This window comes from Hyaena hyaena, unplaced genomic scaffold (assembly GCF_003009895.1).
Source record: "Hyaena hyaena isolate Hyena2069 unplaced genomic scaffold, ASM300989v1 scaffold_806, whole genome shotgun sequence".
NCBI lineage: Eukaryota > Metazoa > Chordata > Mammalia > Carnivora > Hyaenidae > Hyaena > Hyaena hyaena.
Window position 1 is genome coordinate 791 of NW_024081440.1, and position 18,229 is coordinate 19,019.

Sequence of the window (18,229 nt, forward strand, 5' to 3'; positions counted from 1 at the left end):
GTTGGTTTAAATCTTCAGTCTTGGCTTAAATTCTCACTCTGTTAGTGCTTATTCTCGTAGTTTCCTGAGATGGGATACTTAGAAGGTAAATTATTTGAGATTTTTATTTTGAGAGAGAGAGAGAGAAAGAGAGAGAGAGAGAGCATGAAAAGGGGAAAGGGACCGAGGGGGAGAGAGAGAGAATCCTAAGCAGACTCCACACTCAGAGCGGAGCCTGACATGGGGCTGGATCCAAAACTGTGAGATCATGACCTGAGCCAAAATTAAGAGTTGGATGCTTAACTAACTGAGCCACCCAGGCTCCCCTATTGAGACTTTTATGTTAGAAAATGTCTTGGGGTGCCTGGATGGCTCAGTCAGTTGAGCTTCTGAATTTGGCTCAGGTCATGATCTCACAGTTTGTGGGTTTGAGCCCCACGTCGAGCTCTGTGCTGACAGCCTGGAGCCTGTGTGGGAATCTTTGTCTCCCTCTTTCTTTGCCCCTCCTCCTCCCCCACTCATGCTCTATCTCTCTCAAAAATAAACAATAAACATTTTTTTAAAAGAAGAAAAAGAAAGTGTCTTTATTTTATCCTAACATTTTATTGCTACTTGGCTAGGTATAGAATTCTATGTTAGAAATTATTTCTGGGGTGCTGGGTGGCTCAGTTGGTTAAGCGTCTGACTCAGGTCATGATCTTGTGGTCCGTGAGTTCAAGCCCCACATTGGACTCTGTGCTGACAGCTCAGATCCTGGAGCCTGGTATGAATTCTGTGTCTCTCTCCCTCTCTGCCCCTCCTCTGCTCATGCTCGCTCTCTCTCTCAGAAATAAATAAAAACATTTAAAATAAATTTATATTTATTTATATTAAAATAAATTTTAAATGTTTTATTTATTTCTGAGAGAGAGAGCGAGTGTGAGAAGGGGAAGGTCAGAGAGAGAGGGAGACACAGAATCTGAAGACAGGATCAAGGCTCTGAGCTAGCTGTCAGCACAGAGCCCGATGCGGGGTTGGAACCCATGAACCGTGAGATCATGACCTGAGCCAAAGTTGGCCGCCCAACCGACTGAGCCACCCGGGCACCCCAACAAATTTTTAAAAAGAAATTATTTTCTTTCAATATTTTGAAGCTGTTGCTCCAGTATTCTTTAGCTGCTGGTACTGCCTTAGAGAAGCTTAAGTCATTCTTGTTCCTACTCCTTTCTGCGTAATCTTTTTTCTTGGAAACTTTCAAATGCTTCTTGCCCTCAGTATCCTAAAATGTCATGATGATGGACCCTTGTATATTTGTATTTAATGTGGGGCTTGAGGAAAACTTCAATCTGAGGGAACATCAGAAAAAAACATCAATCTGAAATGATTGCCAGGAATTGGGGAGTTACTAATCAATGAATGTAACATTTCAGTTAAATGCATTCTAAAAATCTGCCATACAATATTGCACCCTTAGTCAGCAACACTGTGTTGTACACTTAAAAACTTATAAAGAAGGTGGATCTCATGTTGAGTTCTTATCACAATAAAATAAAATAAAATGCTAAAAAGCACTTTGTCTGTAAACAGAATTTACTATTTTTTAAAAAAAATGTTTAAAAAGTTTATTTATTTATTTTGAGAGAGAGCGGGAACACACACAAACAGGGGAGGGGCAGAGAGAGAAGGAGAGAAAGAATCCCAAGCAGGCTTCGTACTATCAGTGCAGAGCCCAATGTGGGGCTGGAACTCATGAAATGTGAAGTCATAACCTGAGCTGAAATCAAGAGTTGGACACTTAACTGCCTGAGCTATGCAGGTGCCCCCCCCTTTTTAAAATAGAGGCTGGAGTGGTCTAAGATGGGAAGCAGGGAAAATAGGGGACCATTGCAATAGGCCAAGTATAAGAGGAAGTAGACTTGCATTAAGGCAGTAATCATGAGGACAGAGGCAGATACAGGAGATGACAATGCACCAGGATTTGAGAACCAACTGTGTGTGACGGGGGAGGAATCAATGATGACTCGTGTGATTGTGATCTATATTTTTAGCTAGCAATAAGTGTAGAAATACCACATGATGACATTATAGCAAACAACAAAAAAATGATTATCTTCTTCACTTAGTGGTCCTAAGGAAGTATAATTGGGAAAGCATCACTGATTACCCCAGAGATACTGGTTAAGACTCTGCTGGTGTTTGATTAAGGTGAAGTGGGGAAAGTGGTTCGTGTGTGTTGAATTAGGAAAGATTTATTATTTAGCGGTGATGATATCCAAAAAAAAAAAAAACAAAAACAAACAAAAGTTCACAAAAACTGCGTTAATAGTCTGTCCCATAGCCAGTGTATACAGATCCTGGGATTTCAGCTCCTGGCTTCTTGCTATGGACACGAGCATCTGTCTGACACTGCTAATTCAGACTCTGCATCCTATCCTCTGTCCAGTCCCCTTACGAGGACTCTCTGAGAGCACCCTATAATGATTTTTCCTTTCCAGAGAGGAATAAAGACAATGAGCTGTGACTAACATGTACTATTCTTGAGCAAGGGCTGTGTGCTCCTTCCCCAGAAAAGAAAATATATTGTTTTGTGGCAAAGGAAAAGAGAAAAATTACCTGACAAAAGTCCCTCTTTGCCTGGAAATCATGCCAGCTTACTTTTTAATGTTCTGGTGAAAGAAGAAAGAAAGAAAATTGCTCCTTAGGGTCATAAATGAAGTAGGAGCACTGTGTTATACATCCACAGTCATTTCTATATGAAGGAAACACAGTTCGTATGCTGGCTCAGCCCTAGTTTCTCTTCCCTCTCCTTTGGAGTTCTTCCCTGAAAACGAAATTTCCTGGCACTTGGCAGGTCCTCAACGAATACATATGGAACGTATGATTTCAAAGTATATCCTTCAAGTAATGTTGGGTTTCTCCTCTCTGCCTGCCGGCCCCACTAAATCTATCCCTGGTCCCCACTGACATGTCTTCCATCAATTTCTTGCCCTGTGCCAGAAAGCTCTCTTCTCCTAATACTATGTCACCTCTTGCTTTCTTTGCAGAAGACATCTGCCTCAGAGGTGTGTGGGAAATGCCACATGGGCCTGTCTGCTCTTATGTGTTGTAGGCCCAACAACACGAATCATTGGAGTGGGAACATACTCCTGGAATGAACATAACTGAAGAAACCCTACAGACAAAACTACAAACAGAATGCTGCATGCTTAAGTTTGGCTGCAAATTGTCAAAACCAGCTTTGAGAGAATTCTTTTTTTAAAAAATTTTTATGTTTATTTCTTATTGAGACAGAGAGAAACAGAGCATGAGTGGGGGAGGGGCACAGAGAGAGGGAGACACAGAATCCAAAGCAGGCTCCAGGCTCTGAGCTGTTAGTACAGAGCCCAATATGGGGCTCGAACCCATAAACTGTGAGATCATGACCTGAGCTAAAGTTGGATGCTTAACCAACTGAACTACCCAGGCACCCTGAGAACTCTTTTTTTAAGACATCGTTTTATTCATTCATTTTTCGCCACACTCCATAAAAAATCAGACATGGAGGTATAGAAAACCTGGCAACTTTGTACCTAGAGATATATGCTGTCTTTTCAGCCTGTTCAACTACAGGTTTTGTCACAATAAGGATCCTGACCACAAATTCCTCCAAGTCAAAGGAAACAAGGATAGACTTACTGTTTTATATGATGGTCACTGCCATCTTGGTGCTGCAAACAGCTGCCTCAGGGCTGTTACTCCGGAGGTTTGAGCTGAATAGGGAAAGACATTGATCCACTTGGGGAAGCTGTCCACCATGATGGCTTCCCTGAAGTCAGCTCTTTTGGTGCCTCCTGCTAGAAAAGCAGGGATTCAGGACAGTTCACTTTGGCAGTCTAACATGTATTCCATCTTCTTACAATCTTTTCAACCCGAGGTACAATTCTAAACCATTCTGAGTGATTTCTTCAGTTGAGTTGTCTTGGATATCCTGCATGACAGGTCATTTTTCCATTGGAACACATCCTTTCCAGGACAGAGACCTCTGCTGACACATGACGAACTGGATTCCACAGGTCTTTTTTTCTACTGCTCCCAACTAGGCATATTATTGGTCATTTGATAACCTGACCAGAGTGGATGACTTAGCAGGGTGCTTCGGGAAGCTCTTCTAACACTAAGATTCCTGTGAATGGATAGATGGATATGTAATAAAGCAGGTAACGTGTTAATGGCAGAAGCTAGGTGGTGGGTATATGTAGACATATAATTTTTTATTTAAAAATTTTTTTGAAATTTATTTCAGAGAGAGAGAGAGAGCGTGAACAAGGGAGGGTCAGAGAGGGAGACACAGAATCTGAAGCAGGCTCCAGGCTCTGAGCTAGCTGTCAGCACAGAGCGTGATGCGGGGCCCAAACCCACAAACCGTGAGATCATATGACCTGAGCTGAAGTCGGACGCTTAACCCACTGAGCCACCCAGGGGCCCCTGTAGACATATAATATTTTAAACTTTGCAGTTTTTTAGGAAATTTTTGTAATGAGGGGAGCCTGGGTGGCTCAGTTAGTTAAGTGTCTGACTCTTGATTTCAGCTTAGGTCCTGATCTCGTGGTTCGTGGGATCAAGTCCCATGTTGGATTCGGCGCTGGCACTGGGGACTCTGCTTGGGATTCTCTCTGTCTCCCTCTCTCTCTTCTGCACACGCGCTCTCTTTCTCTTAATCATAAATAAACTTAACAAGAAAAAGTTTGGCAATGAAATGTTGGAAAAAAGACAAAAAATTCCAGTAAGGGTGTCTGGTGTTGAGGTATTCAGCACTAGATCTTTTCTGCCAGGTTTTTAAGTTTAGGATTTGAAGTCAGACTATTGCATAGGTAAAACCTATTCACATGATAGGGTTATGAGGATTAAAGGAGATAATCTATGTAAACCATTTACGATATTGGCATGGGATATTAGGCACTTAGTAATCAGTAGACTTATTTATTGATTATCTAGGAACTTCATGAAATGGCTAACATTGCTACAACTGTAGGAATTAGGGGTTCCATAAAGCTTTGGAAAATTCTAAAGGCAACCATTTTCCAAGTTGAAGGAGTTTAACTAGGATGACCATTTTATGAGAGCTGTTTACAGGTACATTACACAGTGAGCTTTGGTTACTATTAGGGTAAAGCTGTTTTGCAGGCCTTCTTTTAAGTAAAAACTGTAAGGACTGCTGACCCAGGATGTGGTGGGTGCTTAAGAGCCTGCCTTAGAGAGGTCAGCATTTCCTTGTCAAATCATAGTCCTGTAGGGGTAGTGCCTCAAAATGACCTGCCCTCCCTTCCCCTCTCACCACTAATACAGATGAGTGACCTGATCTACGGAGTCACAGAGACCACAGACCTCATAGCCCCATGGAGAGGGGACAGAGTGCACTGGGAGGAAACCTTCTAAGGAAGGTTCAGTTCCTGAGAGGCTTGATTGTACTTCCTGGGTTGTATTCTGTAAGATTGCCCCAATTTCTTGCAACAAATATCCTTTCCTTAAGCTAGCTTGAGTGGGTTTTGGTTTGTTTAGTTTTGATGCTCAAGTCAAAAGATTGGTACCAAGATTGGAGTGAAGTCCAATGATACTATAGAGTTGGGGTGAAGAGGGGTGGTTCCTATGGATCTCAACATGAGGAGCTGGCAGTCTCAGGGAATGGAGTGGGAAAATAGCTAAGTCTCCACTGGTAAGCACAGACCAGCAGGTCCTGATCCAGCAGGAGGCCACATACTGTATCATGATGTGATTGCTCTTTGGAGTCTTGAGTGAAGTACAAAACTCTAGAGGCAGTTTGAGGTTTATGAGACAGAACTGGGAGCAGATACAGTAGGAAGAGATGTTCTTCCCTCCTTAACCCCTTCTTTCTAATTCCTTCTCACCCATACCATAGGTGGTAAAATTATTTGGTAAAATAATGCATTGGAGTTATATTGTGAGACGTGGCTAATACTGGCAAGATATGAGTCTTGTAGATTCCCCAGTCTTATGAGTAGAAATGAAGGCCTCTTTCCAGGTAGCTCTGTAATAACCTTCCCTTGCATGGTAGAAAAGATAGAGGGGATCATGACAGGGAAAAAGAAGAACAGAGAGAGGAGAGTCTCCCAGATAGCCAGGTGAGGCACAAGGACTCTACAAACTGGATACTGGAAAGTGACTCAGTGCAAAGAGCATAAAGGTATTTGGCACCATTCAGAGGACTCTGGGACAGATCTTCATATACACAGGATAAATCCTTATTTACTAACATTTGTAATACACCTAGTATGTACATAGTGTTTTATAAATATTAACAACACGAGTGTTTTCTTCCTTTAGAAAATGAAGAAACTGAGGCTTATACTTATATGATTTGCCAATGCTAATATAATGACTTATTTACAACTAGTAATAAGTAGAGAAAGGATCTGAACAGTGGCCATCTGAATCTACAGTCTTCAGACTTTTTCCACTAACCATGCTGTCTCAGTTTAGAGGACATAGGTTCAAGATACACATATAAGAAGATATAGGGTTTAAGTGAATACTGTAATGTTTCTACTTTTGATATTAATCCAAACATACAAGAACAAACAGCTTATGAAATCATTCTCAAGGGTTTAATTAAAATCCATATAGCATTTAACATGTATAGATGTTTAAACTCTTTCAGTGACTCTTATATTTTAAAATCCTTCTGCACAACATTTTGAGGCTAACTTCATGCTAGAAATCTACAAATGTACAATTTAACACAAAAATACATTCGGAGTCCATTCCAATGCAAGTTTAAAACACTTTAATTGCAGACAATGTAAAGATATTTAAAAAACAAAAACTACAAAATGAGCACATAAAAGTCTTCCCTTTTGAATTTTTAATAAAATACTGCTCTGTATAAGATCTAATGAAAAATTCCAGTTACTTATAAAATAGCTATGCGAGAAAAGAAATGAGTTAAGATACATATGTGTGAATTATACTTATATTGTTTAAATGAACAGAATGTTGAACACTTTGATTATACAGCACACAATTTATTACTCATATATCAAAATAGATGAAAATCCTCAGAGAAGCAACTGGGTGCAAGCAAAAAAAAAAGGTAAGAGACCTGAGGCAACAAAAATATCAAATCCCAAAACAAAGGAAAAAGCCCCTTAGCTATAAAGGGAAAGGAATAAAATAACTTAAAGCAAACTGTGGACCAAATTCTCAGTCCTATTATTTCATGAGAAACAGTATGAGAATTTGGCTTCACAATACTAAAATATCTGTAGAAGCTTAATTATTTGGCCTAGGCAACTTAATAGGATACCAATTGCTGAAATCAACAGCAATGGGTGTATTTCTGGAAAAAAATTAATTTTTACAGGTTTAACTATGTAAAACTATCTATTGGAAACCAGAGTCTCCATCACAAATTGCACTTGAGATGGCTGAATGCATTGATTGAGCAAGGCATAATTGTTGGTTCACTGACATACACATAGATACAAAAGCAGCTATATTCCTGATACCCTTAACTACTAAAACTATTTTATACAATTTTTCCCCCTCTCTGGAAAAAAAAAAAAAAAGATCAGTGCTGTCCAAGCTTTTAACTAACTCAGTACTGTAACAGTGACACTTCCGCACGCCTGCTAACTCAGCACTGTTGTCTGTTTCAACACTCAGCTTTTACTGCTCCCTCGCGGAAGATGGAGAGGTCTGACGGAAATATGAACTAGGTCAGTTTGAAAAATATTCATTTCTCGAATTTTAAGCCTTATCCTGATTAGGAAAAGGAAGCTCCTGTGAAAAAGGCTATTCCACTGACAAAGCTTACAAAATATACATAGAGAACACTACCAGTTTGAGTACGATCACTATCTCTAGTAAAATGCTAAAGAAACTTCTGTGATTAATTTTTTTTTTTAAGTAGAGAATGCCTGTCATGGTTATTTCTTTCCAATACATTAATTGTCCTCTATAGTAAAAAGGTAATTTGAAAGCAAGATGATCCTAAGATAGCAAGCTCAAAAGCTGGGAAAGTGTACACAGTTGCTTTAAAAAAGATGCTCTGAACAATGAGACAAAGCACATTAGGCCTAGTTTCAATGGCAATCTGGACAGTTCTATTTACTTCATGTAAAAATTAGACGACCATTACAAAAATGTATGATTCATTAATAGAAATAGAACAGATGATTAAAAAGTGAATAAAAAAGCCCCTGCAGCTTACCTATTTCCTTGAGCTAGAAATATAGTCTGAAAATGCAGTGACTGGATATCTGATTTCATTGGTTTGCTTCTTCTAACTCCTCTTCACTGCTCCTTCCCTTAAAATGAAGAATTTAGACTAGTTTGGAAATACCAGTCTAAAACCAAAGTGAATACCTGATCATAGAAGAGGAAATAAACAACAAAAACCTGCATTAAGAGTCCTTTATCTCTCCTACCAACAGAAAAAAAAACCCAGCTTATCTTTTCAGTTCTAAAAAAAACTACATAACAAAACTTACTAAAATAAGATAAAAAATAACTCATCTTCTATTGGCTTCCTCCCACATATTTACTTTCCTATAGTTTGTCACTCCTAAAAGCCTAATCCCCTTCTTTGTTTTTGCCATGTCACTTCTCTAGAAATTTATAATTTGTTAAAATGTTATATGAGCCCCAAGTTCCAATCATCCCTTTGAGTTACTTGTCACTGAGCTTCACCCATGTATTTATATACTCTATATGAATTAATAAAGTCTGTTTTTTTCTGGTTAAAAAAAAACAAAACAAAACTATCCCTCTGAAAAGCAAGGAAGTCTTAACTTGAAACCAAGGTGCACACAGTGGCAAAATTAATTTTTCATGTGGTTGACTTTCCGATGTTTAAGACTTTAGTCTACGTGTTGTTTAAATCAATTACATTCTGTCAAATTATAAAACTCAGGTAATGATCAGGTAATGCAGGAAACTGTAACAAGGAACAATGAGAGTAGAAGAATCAATTTTCAAAATTCACTTAATGCACTAAAAAAAAAGAGAATTATTGAATAAGGATATTTAGATGTAACTGCTGTAGTTATGTGGAAGCATGAAGCAATTTGGGGACTCTGTTCTTCTGTGCCCTATACAGACCACAGCTGTCATAGAATGTTTACAACAGATTCAACAAATGGGCATATTTCTATACTTTTAGCTGGTGGATTGAGTCTGCCCCATCCAAAAGGGAAAAACTGTAAGTTTCCCATACTATCAATGAATCCAGTCTCCTTAAGATTATCATGAGATACAAACAGCCTCTACTTCTCATGGTTTCCACAGGGAGGCACATGTCCTGTTGATCCATTGACCTCATGCCCACATTTGGAATAGGTCTACAAAGGGAAAGGAATAGAGATGAAAGCCTGACCACTATCTAGTCATTATCAAGTGCTTTCCTATTTTAATCTCTCTTTAATCTTGACCTTTAGAATACTATGTTTTTTTAAAAGGAGAGGAAAGAATGAAAAGAAAACACTTTTCCTGCCTACTCACGTAGAATTATCAGCTCACTTTGCTCAAACACTGGGAAAATATCCTTTTGGGCTTGGTGGCAATATGCCTGTTGAAACTTTTTCTTGGCAGTTTTCAGAAGAAGGCACATGCTCCTTCCTCTGTACTCTAAAAAAGATGTGGGTTGCGCACTATTTTTAGAGGGGTCACACAATAACGATGAGTGAGAATTCTTGAATGCTGGTTTGTACAGGTACATAAGGTGAAAAATATTACACACTTTAAAGTAGTAAGAAGTTAACAGAACATTACTGTCATAATTTAACTTTCTTGTATTGTATTCCTATAATAGATGTTTCCTTTTAAAACAAATACAGAGTCTATGAGATAATAAGGACAAACACTGAGAATTATTCAAGATTCCACTACAGATAAACATTCCCAACAAGGAAATGGTGGGAACCAATGAACAATTGAATCTGGAAAATTAACAGAAAATAAAATCACAGAAACTCACACGGACTATAATAAATGCCAGATAATGAACATTTATCTCTTATACTAAAGGCACTACTAATATACAAATATCCTGTTAACATATAGAGAAACTCTGACATCAGCAGTTAGAGAAAGGAATCCATTTAGTTCAATGCCAGCATTTAAAAAAAACAGACTACTTTCAGACTCATGGCAGAATTTTTAATGAGTTAAGTGAAACTAGATAGAATAATAAGCAGTTCCATATAAACATTATGGTTCCTACTTTTAAAAAAGTATGATAACTTACTTCCTTAAAAATATAAGCATATCACAAAAACTAAAGGATAAATATATATATAAAAACTCAGGCCCTGGTACCACTGAGAAATTTTTATAAATTTTAAAATAATTTTAACAGCCATAGCTTGAACAATACACACCCACACATGACATGCAAAGACAAAATGCCAGAGTCACTGAACAGTTCAGCATAAAGCTAAAAATGTGGAAACAGAATGAGACAGGCATTTGTCATGTAAATCAAGTACACCACAAAGTGATTGTGCCTGTATTATAGCACACCTTAGAATTTTTTAAAAAATTAGAATTTCATCAGTCCCAAGAAGCACTACAAGGACCAACAATGGAGCTCTCATATATGTTTAAGTAAGCAGGTAAAAAGCTATACAAAAGAGTAACACAATTTATTTTAACTAACAACATGATTGATAGATTTTTACTTTATTCTATTAGAAGATTAATTTGTGGTCATTGTACCCTGTAGATTTTGAAACATAATTCTATTAGAAATTACTAATGCTGGTTTTGTAATCTAAAAAATTGTAATTACTTGCTCAAATCTAGATTGCTCTTTGTAGTTCTAAGCAGTTAAATGAAATACTCTGATCAATATTCTAAACTTGCTTTGGTACAAAATTTAGAATAAAGCAAAACTGGCAGCACCACCGCAAGTGTGATCATTTCACAGCAGGTCTAAAGGACCCTCAGAGACAACAAAACAGAAGTTAAAATACTTATAAATAAGAGCCATTCTCCTGACAAACTTGTTACATCATTAAAAACAGAAATAAAATCCACACTCAGTAAATTATATTTGAGGCCCAATTTTCATGCTCCATTTAATTATCCCTCAAGAGTGTCAAAATTTATTATTATTGCACTATGATGTCTAAGTCATAGTTTAGGATGCTTCTAATGGTGAGGCCAATAGTTAGAGTGGTACATTTTAATGCTTAGTCTACTGGTACTATTTTAACACAAGATTTAATTTAGCTGTTTTCTTTTTTACAGCTTTATTGAGGTATAATTGATGTAAAACAAACTGCACATGTTTAAGATGCACAATTTGATATAGCATGAAAAGTGCCTGACAACAAATCAAAAATTTTTAATTGAAACATATTATTTTAAAATAGCACATTCTAATTTTTTATGAGACACAGATATGTTTTTCTGAAAAGGGCTGGAAAGGAAAGAAATTAATTTAATTCCAAGTACCAAATTTATTCAGAAGGTTTAGAAACACCAAAATTGACAGCCAGTTTTCTTGATTTTCTTCTTGAAGAAGAGCTTGGTGTTGATTTGTGGTGAGACATACTGTGGCCTTGGGAGGTGCCTTCAACTTGAAAAGAAGATGCAGGTTGAGTAATCTGAGAGGACTTTAAGGAAGCTGATGAAGTCTCCTGTGGAATCACTTTGGTGACATTGGAAGAGGCTGGCTGGCTAGTCTGAAGTGGGGTAGCTGGAGAACTCTGGGCCTCCTTACTCTCAAAGTTCTTTTTGTTTGCAACCCTTTTCTTAGTAACCTTTAAGGAATAAAACCATCATTAATTAACAATGCAGGCAGAAAAAACAAGTGTCATAAAGCATGTTGCTAATATCTGTCAATCATGCTGACTTGTGACTTCCACTTATAATCTCCAAACCAGACTTCAGAAATTAAATGCAGTTTAGTTAAGAATATTTAAAAATTCTCCATAACTTAAAGAAAATTTATATTTCTGATGTTAAAATCACTTTGTGCTAGAAAAAAATGTTACTTGCTGTAATTATTATTTATTAGAACACAAACGTAAGACAGCAGGGACCAGGTCAGTTTGGTCACCACTGCTCATAATATATATTCTTTTTTTAAAAAATATTTTTATTTTTAATTTTTTAAAAGTAATCTACATCCAATATGAGGCTCTAATTCACGACTCCAAGATCAAGAGTTGCATGTTCTACCAAGTGAGCCAGCCAGGTGCCCTGACCCCTGGTCATAATATATATTCTTAGCACCCAGACTAGTACTGGACTTCTAGTTGGCACTGAATCAGTAATTACTAAATAAACAAATTTTTCTCAATAGTCCTTGAGCATTGAAAAATTAAGTCTCTTAAAAATATAGTAATTATCTTCTCAAATCTCACCTGTAGGGGTATGAACTGGTTGTGCACACCACCAGGCATTCCCCCAGCTATGGGCATGGTCCCAGAATATGAAGCATGATGAAAAGGCTTTCCAGGAACTGGCACTGGAGGTCCCCATGGCATTGAGCCAAAGAGGTGAGATGATGAAGGCATTATATTAGCTGTTAAAAACCATGGAAAAGTTCTTTTTTTAGTAAAATAATACCATCTAAACCCTGAAATTTAAGACTTCCTTCTGCTAACTCTTTTTTTGGCTTTTATCATTTTGGTAAAGGGCATACATACATTTAACTTATTAGTTTTGCTTACATTACACCTTAGGAAACCCCCTTAGGACCGTGAGCTAAGCTACACAAGTCAGCTTATCATGCTGTGTGGCCTACAAAGGCCAATGGTACCATATATGTATATGAGCTTTAGGAATATTTGTAATACTACTTAAAAAAATAATAAAAGGATCATGAAACTGTCTCTTGGGGGAGAAAAAGAGAGAAATCTTAAGGATCTCACCTGCCCCCAACGCTAAGTTGCTTCCATAGTGATCCCAGCCTACAAAAAAACCAAAAAAAGCTCAAGTCTTGAAATCTGATCATTTTAATATGACATATAGAATCTTTCTTTTCCCTATTCTAATATTTGTACTTCAAAGATTTAAAAAATTACATTTTGTTTCACATTAAAAGCACACTAAACTAGTGGTTTCCAAACCTGATTTCTGTGTCTGAATATCTGGGAGCTTGTGAAATATAGATTCCTATGCAAGCCTCAGACCTAGTAAAACCGACTCGGAGGGGCCCAGGAATCTGTATTTTCTGAAGTACAGTTGACATACAATGAGTTTCAGGTGTACAACATGTGACTTGACATTTATATACATTGCAAATGCTCACTATGATAAGTGTTGTTACTACCTGCCACCATATAAAGTTATAAAAATATTATTGAATATATTCCCTCTGCTGTATTTTTTCATTTCCCTGACTTGTTTATTTTATAACTGAAAGTTTGCACATTTTAGTCCCCTTCACCTCTTTTGCCCATCCCCTAACTCCCCTCTCCTCTGGCAACCACCAGTTTAATCTGTTTTCATGAGTCTGTTTTTGTTTGATTTGTTTTTAGATTCCACATATAAAAGAAATCATACGGTATTTGTCTTTCTGTTTTATCTTGATGGACACTTAGGTTTCTTCCATATATTGGGTATTGTAAGTAATACTACAGTCAACATAAGGGTGCATACATTTTTCTAAATTAATGTTTTTGTTTCCTTTGGGTAAATACACAGAAGTGGAATTGCTGGATGATATGGTATTTCTATTCTTAATTTTTTGAGGAACCCAAGGAATTTGTTTTTTTTTACAAATAGTTTATTATCAAATTAGTTTCCACATAACACTCAGTGCTCATCCCCACAAGTGCCCTCCTCTATGCCCATCCCTCCTCCCCCCCACATCCATCAGTCCTCAGTTTTTGTCAGCATTCAAGAGTCTCTCATGGTTTGCCTCTCTCCCTTTCCTCCACCATTTCCCCCCTTCTTCTCCCCCTTGTTTCTCCGTCAAGTTCCTCCTAATTCTCCTATACGTGCAAACATATGATATTTGTCCTTCTCTGCCTGACTTATTTCGCTCAGCATAACACCCTCAAGGTCCATCCATGTTGCTACACATGGCCAGATTTCATTGTTTCTCATTGCCATGTAGTATTCCATGGTATAGATAAACCACATCTTCTTGATCCATTCATCTGTTGATGGACACTTAGGCTCTTTCCATGTTTTAGCTATTGTGGAGAGTGCTGCTATGAACATTGGGGTACATGTGCTCCTATGCATCAGCATTTCTGTATCCCGAGGAACCCAAGGAATTTGTATTGTTAATGAGCTCCAAGGTGGATTCATATGCAGTTAGTACCCGTGCAGCATGTGGGAACTACTACTTTAAACAATGACAAGTGAGATACTAGCACATTGCCACTGAAGGAAGATAGGTACTGTGTTCAAAACTTCTTTTCAGAAAAGTAAAAAGGCAGTCAGACCTGTAAAATAGTATAATTGGATAATTTAGCCACTTAAAAAATTTTTGGATCCGGAGAAAATAATAATATATTTTATAATTTTGAATTAAACATGTACAAATTCTTGCATGAAAAAAACTTTTATTATGAAAACTGCTAAAAATCTTTAGAAAATTAGGCCTTGATACTACCTATAAGTAACTCTGGTGTCAGTCATAATGTTAGGAAGATCTATTTAAAAGATGCTATATTATTATTATTATTTTTTTTTTTTGAGAGAGAGGGAGCATGCATGTGAGCAGGAGAGAGGGAGAGATAGCATCTTAAGCAGGCTCCAAGTATAGCTTGGAACCCAACTTAGGGCTTGATCTCACGACTGTGAGATCATGACCTAAGCTGAAATCAAGAGTTGTGAGTTTAACCGACTGAGCCACCCGGGTGCCCCTAAAAGATTCTATAGTAATCTTATGCATAGATCAACTCCACAATTTCCCCAATAAATCATTGTTCTAAAAAGGAAATACAGTTTCCTCCATTTTTTTCCATTGGGACTTTTCATATCATAAAGTTGAAATCTACAAAATAATTTTAAAATGTTAATCTGATGCTTAAGTTTTTTTCTCCTGATTAACGTTTAAATCTCTTGGCTTTTACTTGTATCATATACTTTAATTGGACCATTAGAGAGACCTATCATAAGACAAAAGAATTCTAATTAAAACCTTAAAATTCTTGGTAGGTACAAATACAATATTATAAACATGATATAATAATAAACATAAACATAAGAATTAACATGAAAAAGGTAAGCATATCAAGCTGTTAAATACTGATCATAAAGGGTGAAAACAATCATTCCATTTAGATAATATATTCTCATAACCTACACATACTAATTACTTAAAATTTATAGTTACTAGGTTCATTTTTGAAAGTGAAAAGGCAGTCAAATTGGATTTTACAAGTTACAGTGAACTTACTACCTGAGTTACATGAAACATCAGATTCATTTAGTTATAAAAACTTTATGACTAAAGAAAGATTGTTTATACAGGCATACAGGCAAAGGAATGCCAGTGTAGTATAGTAACAAAAGCATGGGCTTTGGAATCAGAAAGACTTGGGCTAGTATGCCAGTTTTGCTACTCGGGACCATATGTCTTTAGACGAATTACATTTTCTTAAAAAGTCAGAGTAGTATATACATTGTAGTAAAAAGATTTTCATTGTAATACAGCAGACTATTCCAGGTTTAACTAGTGTAGCTATTTGCATCCATCACTGTTCAATAATTTGTTTATACTACTACTGATTTTTCAATGTTAGGCCTTTTTAGATATACTGACTTCCTATTAAGATAGATAAAAATTCAGGTAGCTCAGAAAAGCAAAATTATTTTGTACCACCCCTTACTGCTTGCTCTGTCCTTCCAACAGAAATATATCAAAATATTTGTTTAAATATATAAGCAGTGTTTATGGTATGTGATTGTATAAATATTGTCACTGCAGAGCCAGGTAGGGTACTCTACGTTTTTCTTTTCTTGTAAAACGTTTTTTACTCTTTTAAAAGTACTTATCTTTTTAAAGCTCCTTAGTCTTCCATGTACTTGTCCTCGATGTTTTTCTAAATGCTGCCATCTACCAAATAACTGTCTTAGTGCCAAGAACTCCCTCTACTCTTCCAGCTAGGACTAGTTATTTTCCAGATCTGCTGAGCAGCTGGCATCCTGGGACTTCCATTCATTGTTTAAGAATACTAGGTCTCTCTTGGTTTAGTCTTACAGTTTTGCTTTCTGTTCTTCTCCTCTCCTCCCCTTGCCTCTCCTACACACTCCCCCTCTCCTTCCTTCCTCCCAGTCTCCCTTCTTTCCTTCCTTCCCTCTTTATATCCCTTCCTTGTTTCCTTTTCTCTTTCCCCTTCTTTCTACCTCCCTCTCTCTTCTTCTTATGTTGCTGGAGCACTATAATCCTGCAGTTTCTTAAGAAAGGGTGCATAAGAAGTAAATTTGCATGTCTAATATGTCTTTATACTACCTTGCACTAGATTCAGTTTGGCTATACAGAGAAATCTAAGATGAAACTAATTCTGCCTCAGAATTTTGATGTATTCAATGCTCAAATGCTTTCTAGTTCTTCAGACATTCTCTTTATCACTGGTGTTCTGAATTTCAAGGCAATCTCCATCTCTTTTCATTCATTTAGTGGCCCTTTCAATTTATAGGTACCTGTCCTTTAGTTGAAGAAACTTTTTTTTAAAAAGTAGGCTCCAGACCCAACTTGGGGACTGAACTCACAATCCCTGAGATCAAGAGTCAGATGGATGATGGGGTGCCTGGGTGGCTCAGTTGATTAAGCATCTGACTTTGGCTCAGGTGATGATCTTACTGTTCATGAGTTCATGAGTTTTTTAGTAAACTTAAAAAAAAAAAAAAAAAAGAGTCGGATGGATGCTCTACTGACTGAGCCAGCCAGATGCCCCGGAGGAAACTTTTTTTTTATCTCATTTCTTTGATACTTTTTTCCTTTCCATTATCTCTGGTTTATTGTTCTGGAACTCCAATTAGATGGATATTAGATCTGTGTACTCTTCCTCTAAATCTCCCTTCTTTCTATTTTATTTTTATTTTTATTTGAATTTTATTTTTTAAAATTCATTTATTTGAGAGAGAGAGAAAGTGAGCTCGAGGTGGGGGGAGAGGCAGAGGGAGATTTAAAAAAGTTTATTATTTTGAGAGAGAGAGAGAGACAGAGAGACAGAGAGAGACAGAGAACATGTGTGAGTGGGGAAGAGAAAGAGAGACAGGGATAGAAAGAGAATCCTAAGCAGGCTCTGTGCAGTCAGCACAGAGCCCAACTCGGGGCTCAAACTCACGAACCATGAGATCATGACCTGAACGGAAATCCAGAGGCTGATGCTTAACTGACTGAGCCACCCAGGCACCCTGAGAGAGAATCTTAAGTGAGCTTGGAGCCTGACATGGGGTCTATCCCATGACCCTAGACTGGGATCCTGACGTGAGCCGAATTCAAGAGTCAGATGCTCAACTGAATAAGCCACCCAGGCACCCCTTCTTCCTTTCTTATTTTCCACTTTTATTTATTATTTTTTAAAAACTTATGTATTATTATTAAATTTATTATTATTTTTTTACTTATGATTTACTTTTTATTAAAAATTTTTAAATGTTTTATTTTTTCTGAGAGAGAGAGACAGTGTGAGCAGGGTGGGTCAGAGAGAGAGGGAGATACAGAATCTGAAACAGGCTTCAGGCTCTGAGCTAGCTGTCAGCACAGAGCCTGACGCGGGGCTCAAACCCATGAACCGTGAGATCATGACCTGAGCCGAAGTCAGACGCTTTTACGACTGAGCCACCCAGGCGCCCCTATTATTTACTGTTTAATATATTACATCTTTCATTCAACAACATTGTGTAATTCGTGTTGACTTTTGTTTTTTAAATTATTGTCAAGTTAGCTAACATACAGTGTAGTCTTGGCTTCAGGGATAAATTTCCATGATTCATCACTTACATACATGTGCTCATCCCAATAAGCGCCCTCCTCAAGGAGGTGATTAATATACAGTATATGCAATATATGTATACATGGTGCTATTTTGATTGGGATTGCATTGAATGTGTCGATTGCTTTAGGTAGTATTATCACATTTTGACAATATCTGTTATTTTAATCCATGAGCATGGAATGTTTTTCTATGTCTTTGTGTCTTCTTCAATTTCTTTCATAAGCTTTCTATAGTTTTCAATGTACAGATCTCTTACCTCTTTGATTAGGTTTATTCCTAGGTATTTTATATTCCTAGGTATTCCTAGGTATTATATATTCCTATAGTTCTTGGATGTAATTGTAAATGGGATCGATTCCTTGACA

The 18,229-nt window shown here is 37.2% G+C and overlaps 1 protein-coding gene across 3 annotated transcripts in view; it reads right to left on the minus strand.

Annotated features, from left to right (window-relative positions):
• Window positions 1–6,538: 6,538 nt before the first annotated feature.
• The window catches only part of XRN1 (5'-3' exoribonuclease 1), a 121,775-nt gene continuing 110,084 nt past the window's right edge, over window positions 6,539–18,229 (minus strand). For 2 of the 3 annotated variants that reach the window (XM_039219312.1, XM_039219314.1), the window contains 4 exons: window positions 12,834–12,872; window positions 12,324–12,484; window positions 8,716–11,717; window positions 6,539–8,426 (listed from right to left, as the gene is read on the minus strand). In XM_039219312.1, coding sequence (XP_039075243.1) covers window positions 11,415–11,717; window positions 12,324–12,484; window positions 12,834–12,872 — 503 coding nt within the window. In that variant the 3' untranslated portion in view covers window positions 6,539–8,426; window positions 8,716–11,414. The remainder of the gene's footprint in view (window positions 8,427–8,715; window positions 11,718–12,323; window positions 12,485–12,833; window positions 12,873–18,229) is intronic. The other variant, XM_039219313.1, reaches the window with a different exon arrangement.